We start from the raw sequence: 19,618 nt of genomic DNA on the forward strand, positions 1-19,618 counted from the left end.
GCAAAATCTCCCAATTTTGCCAATTTTCAGTAAATTCACTGCTGTTTCCTCAACTCCTTGAACAGTGCCTGGTACACAGTAGGTCCTTAATAAATATTTATTGAGCGAATGGGAAGTAATATTTGGTAAAGGACCGATATTCTTCCATCCAATTCTCCAGAGGGGCTGGCTCTGTCCCCCTGCACCTCCGTCCAAGTAACTTTATGGTATGGTGACCAGGAAATGCCCTCATATCCCCGGTCGATGGTCGATTTTATTTTTCCGTCCCTCCAATACCACCAAAGCACCAATTTCCGGCCTGCCAGGAACTCTCCCGCCCTTCTGCAAAACTATTTTTCTCATTAAGTTGGTTTTAGTCTCTCGCCCCTCCTCCCCCTCTTCCTTTTGTTGAGCAGGAATTCCAGGAACCTCTTCTAAGGCAAGAGAGAGTGTGTGTGTGTGACCCTCAGATCCCATCAGCAACTCAGACCCTGGCATACATATGCAGAAAGAGGCAGGAAGCAAAGTTACCTACCCTAAGGGGCACAGCCTTCCTCCAGCTCTGCAAATGACCCCTCAGAGCCAGGACTGAGCCTTGGCCATCCTAGGGCGTGGGAACAGAGAGCTGAGGGAGGGAGGCCAGGAGGGCTCCAGGGCTGACTCACTGGCTGTGTTGCCCTGACCTAGTGGCTTGGCCTCTCTGGTGACCGCCCTGAAGTGGAGCCTGGGATCATTCAGTGTAGGCCCCCTGGGCACCCTTTTCCCAGGATGGGCCAAGGTTCCATGTGATACAACCCTCCCGTGGTGCTTCTTCTGTCAGTTTTCTGTCTAAATACACACCAAAGATGGCCATCACACCAGGCTAACTTTACTACTGTTGTGTTGGTCTGATGCCAGCATCTCCTTGCCTCTTTACCTCCTCGCCTTTCACCTCCACCTCCTTGAGGGGCTCCCAGCTTTAATCCTTTTGTCTCAAATTCTGCCCTCCCAGCCCCCCACTCAACAAACACTACCCCTTGCACTTTTAACACTTGAGTCAAATAGCTTCCTTCTTCTGTTCCAGACCCCTTGCAGCTCCCGTTTAATCTCTAGACCTCAAGACCCAGGAATTTTATCCCAGTATCATGGCACTCGATCTTCTCTCTGCAGTGCTCTCCCCCCAACAGACACAGGGCTCTTCCCTCCTGGAGGTCTGAGCACAGATGCCACCTACTGAGTAAAGCTATGCCCTGTTCCACCTTGCTAAAACCAGACCCCATATTACTCCACGGACCCCCCTTTTGGCTTTGTTTCTCCCTGCTGCACTTACCAATTTCAAACATCACTGTTGACCCACTTCGTGAGAACCCCACCAGGCTGTCCTTGTCACAGTCTTTCTGCTGATTTGTCCCCAAGCCTGGCTAGCACTGGGTTTAACAGAGATAGTGCAAATGAATCTCTGTAATAAAACACTCCTCAGGCCAGTGGGCCCAGGACAAAATGACCCTGTCATATTGGGATAGAATCAGCCCATACCCAGGAGGGCAGCTTCCTGACTTTGTTTAGTTTTATGATAAACCAAAGTCTGACTTTCTGCCCCTCTCTACCTTTTCCTGGAAGTCCTGACCTTAAGCTGGATCAAGTACCCTTTTTGGATGTGGGATGCTCTATTGTACACAGAGCCTGCATTGGACGTGTCATGTCTGTCACTAGCAGCTGCCAGCACAGGGCGTGGCACTAAATCGTTAGGGCATCACTGGAAAGGAGGAGGGTGGACCAGGAAATCTTTCCCTAGGTTCTTCTACTTTAGGATTATGAAACTCCCTCATTTACATACAATTTGCATACAACGGAACAGGCTGGAGGGGGCCAGTGAAGGGTGGAGCTTGGAGGTGGCAGGGCTTAAAGGGCACATGGCTCAGGGGCAGGGCTAAGAGGGGCGGGGCTCGGGGTGGGCGGGGCTCCGCGCCCATCGCTGCTGGGGTGGGGGTAGTGGTTCACTGGGCCTGGGGCGGTGGTGGTAGCATCTTCATGGGCACCTGATCCCCCCGAGCTTGCGGCACGGGCCCCCAGCTCGCGGCCAGGGCCTTGGCCGTGCTGTTCCTTTTGGAGGAGAGCGGCGTGTCCAGGGTGAGGGAGGCGCTGGCCATCTCCTGCGGCTTGTCGCTGGCCAGGAAGCGGCGCAGGTTGCGCAGCGCCTTGGCCACGTCGCCGCGCGCGCCCTCGTTGACCAGGCAGTAGAGGATGGGGTCGGCCACGCAGTTGAGGCTGGTGAAGGCCAGCGAGCTGTGGTAGGCGGAGAAGACGCGCTCCTCGAAGCCGCAGTGGCCCGGGCGGCCCAGGTAGACGGCGCTGCGGGAGAGCAGGAGCACGTGGTAGGGCGCGAAGCAGACCAGCACGATGGCCAGCAGGCTCAGCGCCAGCCGCTTGATCTTGGCCTTCTCCTGGCGCTCGGTGGACACGCTGCGGCGCACGGCGCGCACGATGCCGCGGTAGCAGAGCAGCATCAGCGCCCAGGGGAAGAGGAAGCCCACGAAGACCCGGTAGAGGTTCATCCAGGCCACCCAGCCCTCCATGGGGAACTTCTCGAAGCAGAAGGTGTGGTTGTAGCGGTCCCGAAAGAGCTCGTCGTGGAAGAGCGGCGCCGAGTTGGCACCCAGCTCGGTGGCCCAGACCACGGAGCTCACGGCCACGGCCGTCTTGACCCGGCGCAGGCGGGCGAAGCGCAGCGGGTGTGCCACGGCCAGGTAGCGGTCGACGGAGATGCAGCAGAGGAAGGCGATGCTGATGTAGATGTTGGTGTAGAAGATGAAACCGAAGAGCTTGCAGGAGCCGGGCCCGTGGATCCAGTTGTCGTGGTGCAGGAAGTAGTCGACCCACAGCGGCAGCGTGCCGATGTACAGCAGGTCGGCGATGCTCAGGTTCATCAGGTACACGCCCAGCTCATTGCGCTGGCGCACCTGGCGGTAGGCGGCCCACAGGGCCAGGCAGTTGGTGGGCAGCCCCACGCCGATGACGAAAATGTACAGGGACGGCGGGAAGAGGTGGTCCACTCGGGAATCCACGTGGCAGCCCTCCCACGTGCGGTTGCCCATGCTCAGCGCTGCGTGGGTGTGGGATCTTCCCCGAGCCCACAGGGGCGTGGGGTCGACTGGGGGCAGGAGGCCATGGGGCCCCCTGAGCCCCCCGATTTGGAGGCTCAGGGCAACATGGTGGGAGTCAGTGGCCTGGCAAGACAAGAAGCAGAACCTAGAGGTGGGGTGCCAGAGTGGTCAAGGGAGAGGGGAGCCTAGAGGAAGACGGTGGATGGGGAAAAAAAGGAGTTAGGTGATGGGCGGGTTAACAAGGAGCTATGTCAAGGAGGTGATTGTGGACTTAAACTGAGCCGAGTGAGGAATTGGGAAACTGAGCGAGAGTTGGGATCCCACAAAAGTTGGCAGTGGGGTGGAGGAGCGTGTTCAGAGAGAGGAATGAGTCAGGCAGGGATGACAGGCGGTGTTAGTGGAGGATGGAGGAAGTCAGTGCCCACGTGGAAATAATGGTGCGGTGGAATGTACTGGAAGGCACTGAAACACTGCGGTGGGAGGTCCCTGGGTTTCCAGCGAGGGCCTGAAATAGGACAAGGGGCTTTTGGAAGAATCAGGTCCCTGGACCCCAAGAAGCAATGAAGTAAAGGGGGTACTTGTTGAGGGGGGAATCTAGGAGCGGCCCCTGTGGGTGTTGCTGTAGAGGCGACCCCGGGAGGCGAGTGGGACTTGAACGACCTCTTCTTGCTCTTGCTGGGGCCGGGCCGTGCGGAAGGACGAGGCCACACACTTCACTGCGGAGCTCAGAGCTTGAAGTGTCTTAGTGGCACCTGTGGGGAGAGAGGTGCTCAGGGCGACAGCTCCGACCCACCCCTCACCTGAACTCCTGCAAAGGGAGTGGCAAAGGGTCCCCGGGCAAGCCCGGTGGCATAGTCTAAGCGGCAGATATTTGGAAACAGAGATTTGAGGGTCTCTGTTCCATGCCCGGTTCCAGCCCCTACGAGAGGCTGAAATGGACTCAGCTCCGCAGACACTCAATCAGCTCAGGTGGAAGCATTTTCTGAAAACATGTTCAATGGGTCCAGGCTCGTGTCATGTTCCAGCTAATGTGGTAACTGCACAGACAAGGAAATGGGGATGGACCAGAGAGGCCAAGTGATCCTCTCAAGGACACACAGCAAGGCAATGAGGCCATGACAGAACTGGGACCAGCCTCCCACCATCACCCAGGGCACCCTGCTCTCCACAACAGTGATGATGATGTAATAATCACAAGAGGATATTGAATCCTGACACCTCATCATTACCCAATCCTAAACCCTTTTTCTGAGGCGGAGCTATGAGCTTGTGTGTGTGTGTGTGTGTGTGTGTGTGTGTGTGTGTGTGTTTGGGGGCAATACTTGGAGATGCTCAATACTTACTCCTGGCTCTGCACTCAGGAGTCACTCTTGGTGTGTTCAGGGGACCCTATGAGGTGCCGGGGATCGAACCCAGGTTGGTTGCACGCAAGGCAAGCACCCTCCTCACTGTACTATCACTCCAGCCCGGAATATGAGCTTTTCAAGAACCCATGCAGAGTTCGCCAGGAGAGTAAAATGGACAAATTGAGGCTGGTAGTTCAGGGACCTGTCCAAGGTCCTGATGGAGGGAGGGGGCCATCTGGAGCCCCCTTTCTCTGGAATAACTGGACGGAAAGGGGTGGAGGGAGACAGAGAGACATAGTGTGGCAGGTAAGGCACTTAGTTTGCATGCAGCCAACATGGGTTCAACCCCCAGGTTTCTTTCCATAATGCCACAGAGCCAGGAGTAAACCCTGAGCGCGGCTGGGTGTGGTCCAAAACAAAAAAAACAAAAAAAAAAGAAACCCAGTCACTAAGGTTCGAGGGTAGTACAGCTGGTATGGTGTTTGCAGCCAACCCGGGTTTGACCCCAACATCCCATATGGCCCCCCGAGCACCACCAGGCATGGTTCCTGAGTGCAGAGCCAGTACTAATCCTAAGCATTGCCAGGCGTGACCCAAAAACAAACCAGCGAACAGTCACACACAGAGACATCACTGGGGCAGAGAGACAGTTCAGGGGATAGAGTGTGTGCCCTGCACTCTGCAGACCCAGGTTCGATACCTGGCATCCCATTTGATTCCCCCAAACCCTGCCAGAACTGATCCCTGAGCACAGAGCCCGGAGTAAGCCCTGAGTACTGCCACATGTGGCCCCAAAACAAAAGAAACCTTTTCCTTATGCTTTAGCTGACACCCCCTTCCTCCAGTTCTTCTTCGATCCAACTTTCTTACCTTCCTACCCAGAGTTCTGCTCCCCACCCTGTCTGTCAGTCTGTCTGGATGTTCTGGGCCTGGGAGATGGCTCAGAGGGCTGGAGGGCAGGCTCTGTATGCCAAGGCTGCTTCCATACGCAGCACCCCATGGTCCCAAAACACTGCCAGGAATGGTCCCAAGAACCACAGAGCATGCTCACCACACACACACACACACACACACACACACACACACACACACACACACATAAATGCGGCCAGCCCCACCCCTCATGCAGGCTCCCTCTCCACTTTTAGCTCAAACCCTGTGGGGTCCCAGGGAAAGAGGCGGATGGGGAGAGGGCAGGATGTATCTGGTCCATAACTGACTCCTGATGGTCAGGCCGCCTGGGTCCTGTGGGGAAATCTTTCCCACCGTGGGGGTCCTCAAGGAGAGAGCAGGGGCCCCTCCCATGCCCAGGGCCAGACTGGATCCCGGGGAGAAGGGAGGGAGGAAGCTTATTTTGGATGGAACACTGCAATCCAGGTTTGCCTCGCTTCGGGTTGAACCCCACCACGCCCAGATCAAGTCACTCAGGGCTCCTCCCCCCCGCCCAGCCACCTGTGACCCCGAGAGAATCATCGTTCCTCCTCTGCCTTCTGTCTAGAGGTGGTGTCTCCAGCACCCCCAGATGCGGAAGTCTGAGCATAAGCGCCTGTCTAAACTGTACAGGATCGAAGCAGTTAGTACTTATGGGCACTGCTGAGCTGTGAGAAGAAACAAACCAATTTGGAAACCAATTAAAAAGAAAAACTTTTTTCTGGTTTTCGGGCGTCACCCAGCGGGGCTTCGGCGCTCCTCCCCATTCCAGCGCAGGCCTCCCTCCTGCTTGGAAAACATTTGCTCACCCCGTGGAGCTATCGCTCTGACAGCAAAAGGATATTTTTTTTCTTGGGGCCAGAGCAATTGTACACTGCATAGGCTGGAGCTTGCTTGGCCAACCAGGGTTCGACCCCTGGCACCCTATAGGTCTCTCGAGACCACTAGGAGTAATTTCACTAGGAGTAATTTCTACATGCAGAGCCAGGAGTCACCTCTGAGAATCACTGGGTGTGGCTCAAAAAGTGTTTGTTTTTTTTTCTCATAAAAATAAATCAGTTATTGGGGCTGGAGCAATAGCACAGCGGGTAGGGCGTTTGCCTTGCACGCAGCCAACCCGGGTTCAATTCCCAGCATCCCATATGGTCCCTGAGCACCGCCAGGAGTGATTCCTGAGTACATGAGCCAGGAGTAACCCCTGTGCATCGCCAGGTGTGACCCCCAAAGCAAAAAAATCAGTTATTGGGGCTGGAATAATAGCACAGTGGGTAGGGCGTTTGCCTTGCACTTGGCTGACCCGGGTTCGATTCCCAGCATTGCCGGGTGTGATGCAAAAAAAAAGAAAAAGAAACCAGTTATTTTTTTGTTGGGAGGGGGCACACTCAGCAATGCTCAGGGCTTGTTACTCCTGGTTCTGTGCTCAGGGATCATTCCTATTGGGGTCCAGGGGACCATATGCTGAGGATCAAACCTGGGCTGACAGTGGCACAGCAAATACCCTAACCCCTGAACTGACCCAAAAACTGTGGTTCTATGTGTGACTGGGAGGCCCATACCCAGCAGTGCTCAGCGGCTACTCCTGGCTCTGTGCTCGGGGGACTGTGCAGTACTGGGGGTCAAACTGGGATGGGCCATGTGCACGACAAGTGCCTCCCCGCTGTGCTTTCTCCCTGGCCCCAGAAGCCGGGCGTTCCGTGTCCTACCCTCTGAGCGGGCACTAAGGCATGAGCCAGAGGAAATAGATTTCCCGTGGCTAATTTCCTGGAGGGGGAGCCAGTGCAGTGCTCACCTCTCCCTCCCCCCGCTGCCCTCCTTCCTTGGGGTGCTGGGCCTGGGGAGGGATGCTCCAACACCCTCCTTCTTTTCCCCCTCCTTCTTTTCCCGTCCAAGATGGATGGACCCACCTTCCCACCCTCCAGGGGACTTGGAGCTTTCCCCAGAGCCACAGTTCTCTGACCACCTTTGGGGGCAGGGGGAAACTGAGACCCAGCGGGACAAGGCAGGGGCAGAGATAGCATCAGTCGGGCTGTTTCCCTCCTCAAGGCTTTCCTCAGCCGCAAGGGGTTTCTCCATCCCTCCTTCAATCCCTGTCACCTCCTTGTGTCTTTCTGGGGCTGTCTGTTCCCTTTACAAATTCTCTGAAAGATATATAGACTTTTTTTTTGGGGGGGGCAGGATTTGGTCACACCCAGCGATATTCAGGAGTTACTCCTGGCTCTGTACTCAGGAATCACTCCTGGCAGTGCTCAGGGGACCCTATGGGATGCCGGGGATCGAACCCGGGTTGGTGGCATGCGAGGCAAGCGCCCTCCCTGTTGTGCTATCACTCCAGCCCCAGATACACAGACTTTCTCACCACAAAAAGCAAGTGAGGGGCTGGAGCGATAGCACAGCGGGTAGGGTGTTTGCCTTGCACGCGGCCAACCCGGGTTCGATTCCCAGCATCCCATAGGGTCTCCTGAGCACCGCCAAGAGTAATTCCTGAGTGCAGAGTCAGGAGTAACCCCTGTCCATCACGGGTGTGACCCAAACAAACAAACAAACAAACGAAAAGCAAGCGAGAGGGGCTGGAGCAAAAGCACACAGAGCAAGTAAGGCACTTGCTTTGCATGTTGCCGCCCCTGGTTCGATCTCAGGCCTGGTTTGATCATCGGGTGCTATGAGCCCCGCCAGGAGTGGCCCCACCAGCACCTACCCCCCCCTCGTTGGAAGATCAACCCCCAAATCTCAGGCCCCACAAGAAACACCCCTTGTCCCTTCTCTCTGGTTCTCCAGGGGCTGGCTCCCCCGAAAGCAGCAGGAAGCCTGAGTGTGGGAGACAGGAAGAATGTACCCCCTGTTAGGGCACAGTCCTCCTCCGGGCTACTGGGGGTTGTTACAAAGACCAGGGGAGGAAATGCAGCACCCCCACACCCCCGCACCCCCTCCCAGTCAGCTCTCCCTCCCTCACCAGCCTTGTCCTGAAATTCTCCGGGCAGTCTCTCCCCCTCTCCGCGTCTCTGCTCTGCGCTGCCCCGCGCCCCAGGGGACCAGCCCAGCTCCAGTCTGCACCTTCGTGCTTCCTTAGGGGACAAAATGTGATCAGAGCCCCGCTGCCCACCTGCTGTCTTGGCAGCGGGCGGAAATCAGGGGGCAGCTGGTCCAGCCTCCGTGCTAGGGGTGGGGAAACTGGGCCTCAGTTCCCCCATTTCTCCTCACGGGGTCCTTATCCTAGAAGGAGCCCCAGGGTGCTCCAATTCTCCCTCTGCACCCCGGGCTTCTCACCCAGCGCGACTCAGGGTTTAGGTTCCATCCCCTGTTGGGGGTCCCACCTGCTCTCCCCCCCTCCCTTCCCCCCGCATGTTATTACCCCTCCACCCCTGCACCCAGACCTGCTCTCACCCCTCCAGTGCCCCAGTATTCTGGAGTCTCACATTCCAGGAGTTTAAAGTGCTATTGTTAGCGCGCTGCTGGATTTTTCAGTTGGGGGGGACATTCTACCAGTTTCATAATCTATTATTAAACTCTGATGATTATCTTGCGCCCTGCAAAGGCGAATGCGCATTTCCCTTTTCTTTTCGGACAAAAGAGAACAGTCCCAGGCTGGTGAAACCGCTTTCCCTCCCCACCCCCCACCCCACCCCAGATCGACTCAGGCCTGTTTTAGAACTCCCCGCCCACCTGAGGGGCACAGATGGCAGCGGGCAGCAAAACCCCGAAGATGCTAAGGCTTGACAGAGAGTGGGGAGGGGGCCGGGAGGAGCTCGGACGCCGTCCAGCGGGACCTGCTTCTTCGCGCCCCCCTCCTGGCTCTCACCGACACCAGCTGAGTTATTATTTGTCTAGACATAAAACGAAATTATAGGTCCTGCCCCGCGGGAACAGTGGGTTTCTTGGGGAGGGTCAGGAGCCCGAAGTGGGGGGGCTCTTCCTTGCCCTCCTGCGGCTCCTCTCCCCGCTCCTTCTCCCCAACACCACTCGCACGCGCTCACCCCCCACACCCTCCCCACCACCACCCCGAGCTTCGAGAAACAGTTTCTCTCTCGCCTCTGGATGTCGGGATCAGGGCCAGCCAAGCTTCCCTGAAGCCCCGGGCATGCCCCTCCTTCCCGCAAAACCCTCCTGCCCCAAATTAATCGGACTGGGCAACTGGCAAAACTCCTCCCCAGCTCCAGATTTGGGCCTGGGTTGAATCCCAAAGCCTAGTCCCTCCCCGCCGCCAGCCTCCTCTGGGCACTTCCCGAGGACTTTTCCACTCCTGAGCCTCAGTTTGCCCATCTGTGGAATGGGGAGGGGCTCTTGGCTGGCCCCAAGCGCGTTTGTTCTAAAGAAGGCTCTACTCCAAGGAGTCTGACAAGGGCCAAGATTCTTCCACTAATCTTTCTGGACTGAAGGATTCAAAACCCCCCAAAGTCTTTTGATTCTCGAGTTCCGAGTTCTGGTTCCTGGGTCAAATCATAGCCACTCACCCCGGGGGCTCTCCCATCCCAGATCTACGTTTCAGGGGGCCAGAGCGACAGGACAGGACGACAGGGGCCAGGCACTTGCCTTCCACAGGGCAAACAGAGTTGGATCCCTGACACCCTACAGGGTCCCCTGAGCACCTCTAGGAGTGATCCCTGAATACAGAGCCAGGGGTAAGCCCTGAGCCCCAGCAGATGTAACCCCCAACCTCTCTCCCCCAAAATTGCATTCCGGGACTCTGGATTATAAAAGCCTCAGGGTTCAGGACCCCCTTGCCACCTCCCTGGTTCTTTCTCATTTCTCCGAAAAAGGAGAAAAACCTCAAATCCTCCTGTGAACCTTTTGAGCTTGATTTCATGCCCAGCCTCAGGACAGGGGGGGCTAGGAAGCCTTGGGGTTCAGGGAGCAGGAGGCTTGAGTGGGTCCTGAGTGAGTTCCGGGGGTGGTGTGCACCCAACCATTTCCCTTTGTGCTTCAAAGCAAACCCCTCTGAGAGCACCCCACCTGGGTAAACAGTGCAGACTCCCAGGCCATTGCTCTGCGTTTCTGCGGCTGGGGGTACACAGTGGCCCCTACGAAGGGGGAAGGTGAGACACAGGCAGTAAGGAGTTAAAGGTGACCCTGCCAAATCCTGGAAGGGAGGAAGTGGGGGAGGAAGTTCCCCCCCCCCAGCCAGGAATTCCTGAAATTGGAGGGTGGGGTGGGTGCTACCCCCCACGCAGAGGGCGGTTCTGGGGAGGGGGGCTCAGGGGTCTCAGTCCCAGTCCACCTGTCCTTGGGCAGCCCTGCTGCTCCCTGGACCCCATTCCTAAAAAGCCCCTAATCTAGGGAGAAGCCCACGGGGCACGGACAGGACTGGGAAAGAGATAAAGGTGGGGAGAGGGTGCCTTAGCGGGTGACGCTGCCGCGGCAGTGAAGCGAGAGGGCTGGGAAGGGTAACGGGGCGCCCGAGTCAGAAACCTGGGGGGAGGGCGGGGACGGGACGGGGAGAGGGCGCGACCCTGGGAGACCGAGACGCCCCGGGACAGGGGGACGGCGCCCGGGAGACGGGGAGAGAGAGTGCCCCGGGGTCCCGCAGAGGGATGGACAGACGCGCCCAGGCGAGACTGACGCGGCCCCGGCTGGACCCGGCGCGCGGACGGCGGGGAGCGGGCACCGAGGGGGCCGGGCAGGGCGACGGCGCGGGACACTGAGGCAGCCGGCCGGGGCGCGGGGCGCACGGGGTACGGGGAGTCCCGGGGGGCGGGCGCCTACCTGCGCGGCGCGGCTGGACCCGACGCTCCCCGACTGCGCCCGACGGCGGCGCGTGGACCCGGCGGCGCCCCCTCCCGGCCCCCGGCCCGAGCCGCCCGCTCAGGCCCCGCCCCTCCCCGGCCCGCCCGGGTTAGCCCCTCCCAGGACGCGCCCCTTTAACCCCTTTGGCTTTCACCCTAGGACAGGCTGGAGCACCCGGCAATTCTCCATCCTGGTTGGAACCGCCCCTTCGGGCAACATTTCATGCTGCAGCATCTCTGGTGCGACTGCAGCTAGGGCCTAAGGGTGCCCCCAAGCCTCCACTTAAATCAACTACTAGTCATTGCATTGAATACAGGGGCCAGAATCAGGGTCACCCCCTAGAAGGAGCCCCTTGCTCTGCCTCGGGCCTGATCTTAACCTAGGAAAAAGAAATAAACCTCACTGTGCCTCAGTTTCCCCTGCTGTCAACGTGGCCACTCAGGGACATCCCCTCCCCTTTGAGGTTTGGGTCACACCTGGCAATGCTCAGGGTTTACTCCTGGCTCTGCACTCAGGGATCACTCCTGGAGGAGCTCTGGTGACCATATGAGCTGTCGGGAGTAGAACCCTGGTCAACTACATGCAAGACAGATGTCCCAGCCACTGTACTATCGCCCCCACCCAAGATCCTCTCTCTTAATGGTGTCATTTCAAGGTGTCCAGACTCCTGAGCACAGAGCCAGGAGGAAGCCCTGAGCACCTCCTGGTGTGGCCCCCAAACCGGGAATTAATGAATTACATAAAATGAAACCAGCCTGGGCTGCCCCTCCTCCCTGCAGTGCTCCACGATGCAGACCTGCTCTCAGGCCCTGTCCTGCTGTCCCTGTGTCCCTGGTTCCCGGGCTCACCCTCCTCGCCTTTCAGCTTTGTTTGCTCTTGCATGTCTGGTGCCAGGAAGACGCCTGATGGTCTGGGTGGGGATGTGGGGCCCGTGGCTTTCAGGAAACGGGAGACCTGAGCGGAAGGGCACCCCAAATATTTGCCCACTTGCAGGATCACGATCGCACCCTTCATAAATCAGGCTTGAGAATCTGTTTCTGCGCAAAGGACTTTGGACAGAGCCGGCTTGGGGCACTACACTCAGAAATGACAGCTGCCAGGGTGCCCAGACTCTTTTTGGGCTGTGTGTTTTATTTTTCAATAAAAATGCAAAGTCCCGGATGTTGAGGCAACAGTGCAATGAGTAGTGACAAACAGACCCACCCATATAATGAAGCACCCCAGGGGACATTGTGTGTATGTGTGTGTGTGTGTGTGTCCCTTAGACACGCCACCACATTGTGCAGGCTTGACTCTCTTCCTCCTGGGACTTCCCCAGAAACTTTCAGGATCAAACGTTTCCGGGCCCAGAAACAAAAACAGCGGCACTCTTTTCCCCAAAGGATGAGATCTGGTCGTAAAACCACTGCAGGAAAAAAAAAAATTAAAAAAAAAAAAAAACCACTGCAGGGCCAGAGAGATAGCACAGCGAGTAGGGTCCTTATCTTGCTCACAGATGACCTTGATTTCACCCCCAGGGCCCCATAGGGTACCCCAACCCCACCAAGAGTAATCCTGGAGTGCAGAGGCAGGGGACAGGAGGAGGGGCCCCATCCCGTAATAATCATCTGCTGTGTCACCATGGAGAAGCACCTTCATCTGTCAGAATTTTTTCTTTCTTTTTGGGTCACCCGGCGATGCTCAGGGCTCTACACTCGGAAATCACTCCTGGTGGTGCTCGAGGGATTATGTGGGATGTCTGGGATTGAACCCAGGTCAGCCCTGCGCAAGGCACTTTACCTGCTGTACTATTGCTCCAACCCCTGACCCCTGTATGACTTATAGAGGGATACCTACAGTGAACATGTTCACTGAGACCCCAAGGGGACTGGAGTGCCAGGAGTAAAGACCCGACTTCTTGCCACCTTTTCTAGTTGAACAAAGCCAAGTAGAAGGTAGAGGAAGATCCTGCTAGACGGTGCCTCCTCCACCGGGAAGTCTCCAGGGTTTCAGAACAGGAGAAGAAAGGCCAATGTGGCCCTGGAGGCACGTGCAGCACCACTCTCAAGATTCCTGTAGGTGCTTAGAACTTTCTAGGTACTTTCCCCCATTGCAGTTCTGAAGTTGGGCAGAAGAGGGCAGCAGAGCACCAGGGTGCCCAACCAAAGGGCTTCAAAGGCCCTTACCCCCAGCAGCTGGAAGGGACAAAAGACTGGGTCCGGAAAGGAGTTACAGGTGCCAGGGCAGCAGAGCACTGGACTCACACTTGGGGTCTGAGTGCTTCTGTCTGAGTAGTTCTGTGAGAGCCTGGGAGATGACTGGTGGCAAGGAACAGCAAGCCAATGGGGCGAGGGAAACAGCATATGGGTAGACTCAGAGGTCTGGGGTGTCAAGGCAAAAAAGAACACCAAAAGAAAACGTCAAGATTGCCAGAGTGATAGCACAGTGGGTAGGACGTTTGTCTTGCACTCGGCCGACCCGGGTTCAATCCCCAGCATCCCATATGGTCCCCTGAGCACCGCCAGGAGTAATTCCTGAGTGCAGAGCCAGGAGTAACCCCTGTGCATCACTGGGTGTGACCCAAAAAGAAAAAAAAAAGATCGTGGGAGACAACAGAGAGGGAAAGGGGAGGGTCTGGCTAAAATGTGGAAGGTGGGGTCGGGGAGGGATAGTACAGCAGGGAGCGTACTTGCCTCGCATGCCAAGACCGGGTTCGATCCCGGGCATTCGATTAGGTCCCCAGAGTCTGCCAAGAATAATTCGAGGACACAGGAGTAATCCCTGAGCACTAGTTGTGGTCCAAAGCCTCCACTCCCAAAAATTTTAAATAAAAAGGGGAAGAAAGGTGAATGGGGAGGTGGTGAGATGGGTTAGGGGTACAGGAGACCCCAGGTTCAATACTGCATGCCACTCCCCACCCAGTACCACCAGGGGGTGCAGTCCTGCGGGCCCTCTCCATCTTTCTGGCTAAAGAGGACTTAACAGATTTCCGCTGCAAAAAACTCTGTAGGCTAGACATGCCCTTCTGCAACGCAAATTTCAGAGCTTCCCACCCCAGGAAGCCATCCCTCCAGTTGAGTCCAGAAAAGAAACAAAGGTCTGTGATGTTGGGGCTGGAGCGATAGCACAGCGGGTAGGCTTTTGCCTTGCATGCGGCCGACCCGGGTTCGATCCCCGGCATCCCATGTGGTCCCCCAAGCACTGCCAGGAGCAATTCCTGAGTGCAAAGCCAGGAGTAACCCCTGAGAATCGCTGGGTGTGACCCAAAAAGCAAAAAAAAAAAAAAGTCTGTGATGTTCTACTAAACACCATGTTTATTTATTATTATTTTTTTACTTTTTGGGTCACACCTGGCGATACACAGGGGTTACTCCTGGCTCTGCACTCAGGAAGTACTCCTGGCAGTGCTCCCATTCCCATATGGGATGCTGGGAATCAAACCCGGGTCGACTGCATGCAAGGCAAACGCCCTACCCACTGTGCTATCGCTCCAACCCCAACACCGCGTTTATTATTTGTAATTATTATTTCTGTTCTACCCGCTGGTGCTCTGAAGCCACTTTCTGCATGGTCATGGCGGTGTGCAGGGGGTGCATAAGGTGTCAGAGCCGCAACTCAAGCTTCCATGTGCAAAGCTGCAGCCCCAGTCCCCGACAAAATACTGTTTGTGGGTGTGCGCATGTGCAAGGAGAGCCCTGCTCATTGTACACACAGGCAGGTGGCCGGCCGTGGAGGCACTTCCTCCACTCCCCTTTTTTGGCCGGCGGTGGGGGGTTACTCCTGGCTTTGCACTTGAGGATCACTCTGGTGATACTTGGGAGACCATACGAGGTGCCGGAGACTGGACCCTGCTTGGCTGCGTGCAAGGCAAGCACCCTCCCCAGTGTGCTATGGCTCTGGCCCCTTTATGTCTCTTTTTCTTTGGAGGACCTCCCTGGCCCATTTTTGGAAGTTCAAATGAGGCTCTGCCTATTCCTCATACACTCAGTTTTTCTTAGCCAAAAGACCAGGCTCGTGATCTGTTCTAGCCAATCAGATAAACCCATGGTCACAGCTATTTGCCCAAGGGTGTCCACGTGCTTCAGTGAGAATCATCCTGGAGACCCTAGCGAAATGCTTCCTCTGCTTTGACATCAGCAGGTGGTGATGGTGCCTGTGTCCCAAAGCAAATAAAAATGAAGAGAGCCAGAGGCTGGGATATCGGCGGCGGTAGAGACCTTGCCTTCGTGTCCTGGATTCCATTCCCAGCATGGCAGAAAGATCAAATAAAGGGCCAGAGAGATCGAACAGCAGGGAGGGCACTTTCCTTGCACGCAGCTGACCTAGGTTCGATCCCTGGCATCCTATATGGTCCTGTCACAAGCCACCCCCACCCCCCCAGCAGCCCCGTGGTCCCAGCACCGCCAGGAGTAATTCCTGAGTGCAGAGCCAGGACTAACCCCTGAGCAATGCTGGGTGTGGCCCCAAAAATAAAACAGAAAGCAGGGGCTGGAGTGATAGCATAGCGGGTAGGGCGTTTGCCTTGCACATGGCTGACCCGGGTTCAAATCCCAGCATCCCATATGGTCCCCTGAGCACCGCCAGGAGTAATTTCTAAAAGCAGAGCCAGGAGTAACCCCTGTGCATCGCCAGGTGTGACCCAAAAACCAAAAAATAAGATAAAATAAAATAAAAACAGAAAGCAAAATTAAACAAAAACAGCCTGAGAGATAGTACAGGTTAAGGCCTTGCATATGCCCAAGGCCAGTTTGAACCCCAGCATCACATGGTGCCCCAAACACTGAGAGGAGTCCCCCAAGTGCTACTGGCAGTGGCACAACCCATTCTCTGCAGAACCTGGAATGGCCACTGAGCACCTGAAATAGTTAAATTAAAATGAAGGCCAGGTGGGGGGCTGGGGGATAATACAGCAAGTAAGGAGCTTGTCTTCAAACAGCCAGGCCTGGTTCAACCCCCGGCGCCCCATACGGTCGCCTGAGCCTGCCAGAAGTGATAGAGCCAGGGGGCTGGAGCGATAGTACAGTGGGTAGGGCGTTTGCCTTGCACGCAGCCGACCTGGATTCGATTCCCAGAATCCCATACGGTCCCCCGAGCACTGCCAGGAGTAATTCCTGAGTGTAGAGCCAGGAGTGACCACTGTGCATCTCTGGATGTGATCAAAAAAAAAGAAAGAGAAAAAAAGAAGTGATAGAACCAGGAATAAGTGTGGAGCCAGGAATAAACCCTAAATATTGCTGGATGTGGCCTCCAAATAAAAAACAATAGGGTTGGGGCTGGAGTGATAGCACAGCGGGTAGGGCGTTTGCCTTGCACGCGGCCAACCCGGGTTCGAATCCCAGCATCCCATATGGTCCCCTGAGCACCGCCAGGGGTAATTCCTGAGTGCAGAGCCAGGAGTAACCCCTGTGCATCGCCAGGTGTGACCCAAAAAGAAAAAAAAAAAACCAATAGGGTTGTAGTGATAATACAGCAGGTAGGACATTTGCCTTGCACCTGTCTGACCCAGGTTTGATACCTGGCAACCCATATGATACCCTGGAGTGATTCCTGAATGTGAAGCCAGGGGTAAGCCCCGAGCAGTGCTAGGTGTGACCCAAAAAGCAAAAACCAAAGCAAGCAATAAAATGAGGTCTAGAGAGCTACAATAGGGAGAAAGGTGTGCGGTGAGACTCCTGAGCACAGAGCCAGGGATCAGCCCTCAGCACCAACAACCTCTCAGTCAAAATGGTAGTTAAATGAAGCGATACTGTTTTGCCTTTTCTCATTCTCTCTCTCTTTTTTTTTTTTCTTGTTTGTTTTTTGGGTCACACCCGACGATTCACAGGGGTTACTCCTGGCTCTGCACTCAGGAATTACTCCTGGTCGTCTGGGGGGACTATATAGGATGCTGGGAATCTAACCCGAGTCGGCTGCGTGCAAGGCAAAGGCCCTAGCAGCTGTGTTATCACTCCAGCCCCTCTAGTTCGTTTTTGGGGCCTCACCAGGCAGGGCTCAGGGTTTACTTCTAAACCCGGCCTGGCCATGTGCAGGGCAATCACCTCAGCCCTGTGCTTTCTCTCTGGTCCCAGCTCTCTCTTTCTTAGAAGGAAATCCTTTGCTTGGTTTTTGTTTTGTCGCCACATCTGGCGTTGCTCAGGGATCCTGGCTCCTTGCTCAGATCCTGGCAGTGCTTGGGGGACCATATGGGGATGCCGGGGATTAAACCCGGGTTGGCCATGTGCCAGGCAAGCACCCTCCCCGCTGTACTATTGCTCCAGCTCCCAAAAGGAAAAAGTTTGGAACATTTGTTATATGCCTCCCCTTTCCTAAGTCCGTCTTGTCTTCACCCTTTTTCTTCTTTGTTAACCCCTGCAGTCCCCTTCGCTCCGCTGTGAGCTGGGGATGGACACAGACCCGGCGGTAATGTCTGCAAGCAGCCAGCTGGACACTCCCCGAGGTCACACATCGGGCTCCGCTGCTGCACACTTGGCTGTGCTGCCATGGTTGGAACCTTCAGTTGCACAGGGTTTGCAAGAGTGTTCACGGGGACTCACACTTGCCCTTGAGAAACAGACATCATGGCTGTGCTCATTAGAGCTGCCGCCAGAGGTCGCACTTCCTGGCTCGGGTGCTCACTTTTCCTTGCACCGGTTGCCGGTGGTGGGTGAGGGAGGATGCCCAATCCCTTTGCGTGGTGCTTATATACACCTGACTGAGGTGTCACCAGAAATCCCTGGTGGCCCCAAGAATCGGTCAGCAGAGCAGCAGAGCTTTGGCGAGGCCAGCAGGAGCTCAATGCTCAAGAGGATGAATGTGGGACCAGAGTGGTAACACAGCCGTGGGTGGGAGGTGCTTGCCTTGCATGCAGCCAACCCCCATTCCACGCCTCCCCCTCCACATCCTGTATGGTTCCCTGAACACCGCCAGGAGTAATTCCGAGTGCAGAGCCAGGAATAACCCCTGAGCATCACTGGGTGGGACCCCCAAAACAGAAACAAACAAAATCAATGAAGCAGACACATGCTTCGCGAGCAGGAGGCCTTTTTGCTTCCCAGACTACTGAGGACTTCTGGGAACAGCCAGAGCACCAAGTCTGGAGCAAACTCCAAGCATGCTGGGTGTGGTCAAAAAATACCACCAGCCCTCCTTCCTCTCCCACCCCCCAAAAATAATTTAAGGGCTTTTCAAAAGCATGTGGAAAGGGGCTGGAGCAATAGCACAGTGGGTAGGGCGTTTGCCTTGCATGAGCTGACCTGGGTTTGATTCCCAGCATCTCATATGGTCCCCTAAGCACCGCCAGTGGTAATTTCTGAGTGAAGAGGCAGTAGTGACCCTGAGCATCAGGGTGTGACCCAAAAAGCGAAGATTGAACCTGTGACCATGGACTTGCAAGGCAGGCCGGCTCTGTGCCCTGTACTAGTGTGTGTGTTGTGACACAAGGCAGCTTCTCTGAAAACATCTCCTGCCTACATCAACCTTGTGGGTCAGGTGGAAAGTGCCTTTTTTTTTTTTGCTTTTGGGGTCACACCTGACGATGCACAGGGGTTACTCCTGGCTCTGCACTCAGGAATTATCCCTGGCCGTGCTCAGGGGACCATATGGGATGCTGGGAATCAAACCCAGGTCGGCTGCATGCAAGGCAAACGCCTGACCCGCTGTGCTATCACTCCAGCCCCAACTTGATTCTTTAACACAGTTCTACTCCCTGGCTATCATCATCATGGGTTCAGGGCTGGCGTATCACCCAGTGGAGTCAATCTCAGTAAACCAACTGGCCAAAGCAGCTGCTTTGGCTGATGTGCAGGTGAGACAATCACTGACCTTCCTTGGGAATTTTTACTTAGTGGGGTAAGGGTGTTTCAAATTGATGTGAATTTTTGAGGCTGCTGGGTGCCTCTGTGGTGTAGAGGATGCTGGTCTTGGGAAAAAGTTCTGAGTTGTGGGCGGTCAGAGGAAGATCTGGAAGGATGCCCTAAGGATCCGTGGTTCCATGGCCCCTGACACCAGCATCGCGCCTGTCCTTCCTCAGTAATCTGGAGGCAAATTTGAGCCTATTACTTGTATTCAATAAAAGCCTTGTAAGGGGCCAGAGGCACAGCTCCGAGGGCTAAGAGCAATGCTTGTTTGCAGGAGGCTTAGGTTTGATCCCTGGTACCCCACGGTCCATAGGCACCCACTAGCAGTGGCACCAATTTTTTTCCCCTTTTTTTTCTTTTTGGAAGAAAAAAAAGTAACCCCTTTGCATTACCACCCGGTAATGCAAAGGGGTTACTCGTGGCTCATGCACTCAGGGATTACTCCTGCAGTGCTCAGGGGACCATATGGGATGCTGGGAATCGAACTTGGGTCAGCCACGTGCAAGGCAAACGCTCTACCTGCTGTGCTATCACTCCAGCCCAGTTGCACCAAATCTTTTGATTAAAAAAAAGAAAGCAAAAGCCTAACCACCTAAGTAATCAGGGACCCCTATCACAAAACCTATTCCATGCCCTTACCCGGCCTCCCAGACACCCCCACTGCACAGTCACACACTCAGGCCCTGACCCTGCAGTCACACACTCAGGCGCTGACCCTGCACGGTCACACACTCAGGCCCTGACACCA

The 19,618-nt window shown here is 55.7% G+C and overlaps 1 protein-coding gene across 2 annotated transcripts; it reads right to left on the reverse strand.

Moving 5' to 3' along the window:
- Positions 1 to 88: 88 nt before the first annotated feature.
- Positions 89 to 11,141, reverse strand: GPR4 (G protein-coupled receptor 4). 2 transcript variants are annotated; one of them, XM_055145486.1, is made up of 3 exons: positions 11,036 to 11,051; positions 10,286 to 10,353; positions 89 to 3,814 (listed from the first exon to the last, which is right to left on the reverse strand). In XM_055145486.1, exon 3 carries the CDS (start codon positions 3,051 to 3,053, stop codon positions 1,956 to 1,958), a length of 1,098 nt encoding a protein of 365 aa, XP_055001461.1. In that variant the 5' UTR covers positions 3,054 to 3,814; positions 10,286 to 10,353; positions 11,036 to 11,051; the 3' UTR covers positions 89 to 1,955. The 2 variants fall into 2 exon arrangements, with proteins under 2 accessions (XP_055001461.1, XP_055001460.1); XM_055145485.1 differs by lacking the exon at positions 10,286 to 10,353 and having other exon boundaries at positions 11,036 to 11,141.
- Between the last annotated feature and the right edge of the window lie 8,477 nt (positions 11,142 to 19,618).

The sequence above is a fragment of the Sorex araneus genome, chromosome 8 (assembly GCF_027595985.1).
Source record: "Sorex araneus isolate mSorAra2 chromosome 8, mSorAra2.pri, whole genome shotgun sequence".
Taxonomy (NCBI): Eukaryota; Metazoa; Chordata; class Mammalia; order Eulipotyphla; family Soricidae; genus Sorex; species Sorex araneus.

Bases quoted from the DNA above. Each gene is read 5' to 3' on its own strand.
- GPR4 (XM_055145485.1), bottom strand. From the start codon at position 3,053: ATGGGCAACCGCACGTGGGAGGGCTGCCACGTGGATTCCCGAGTGGAC.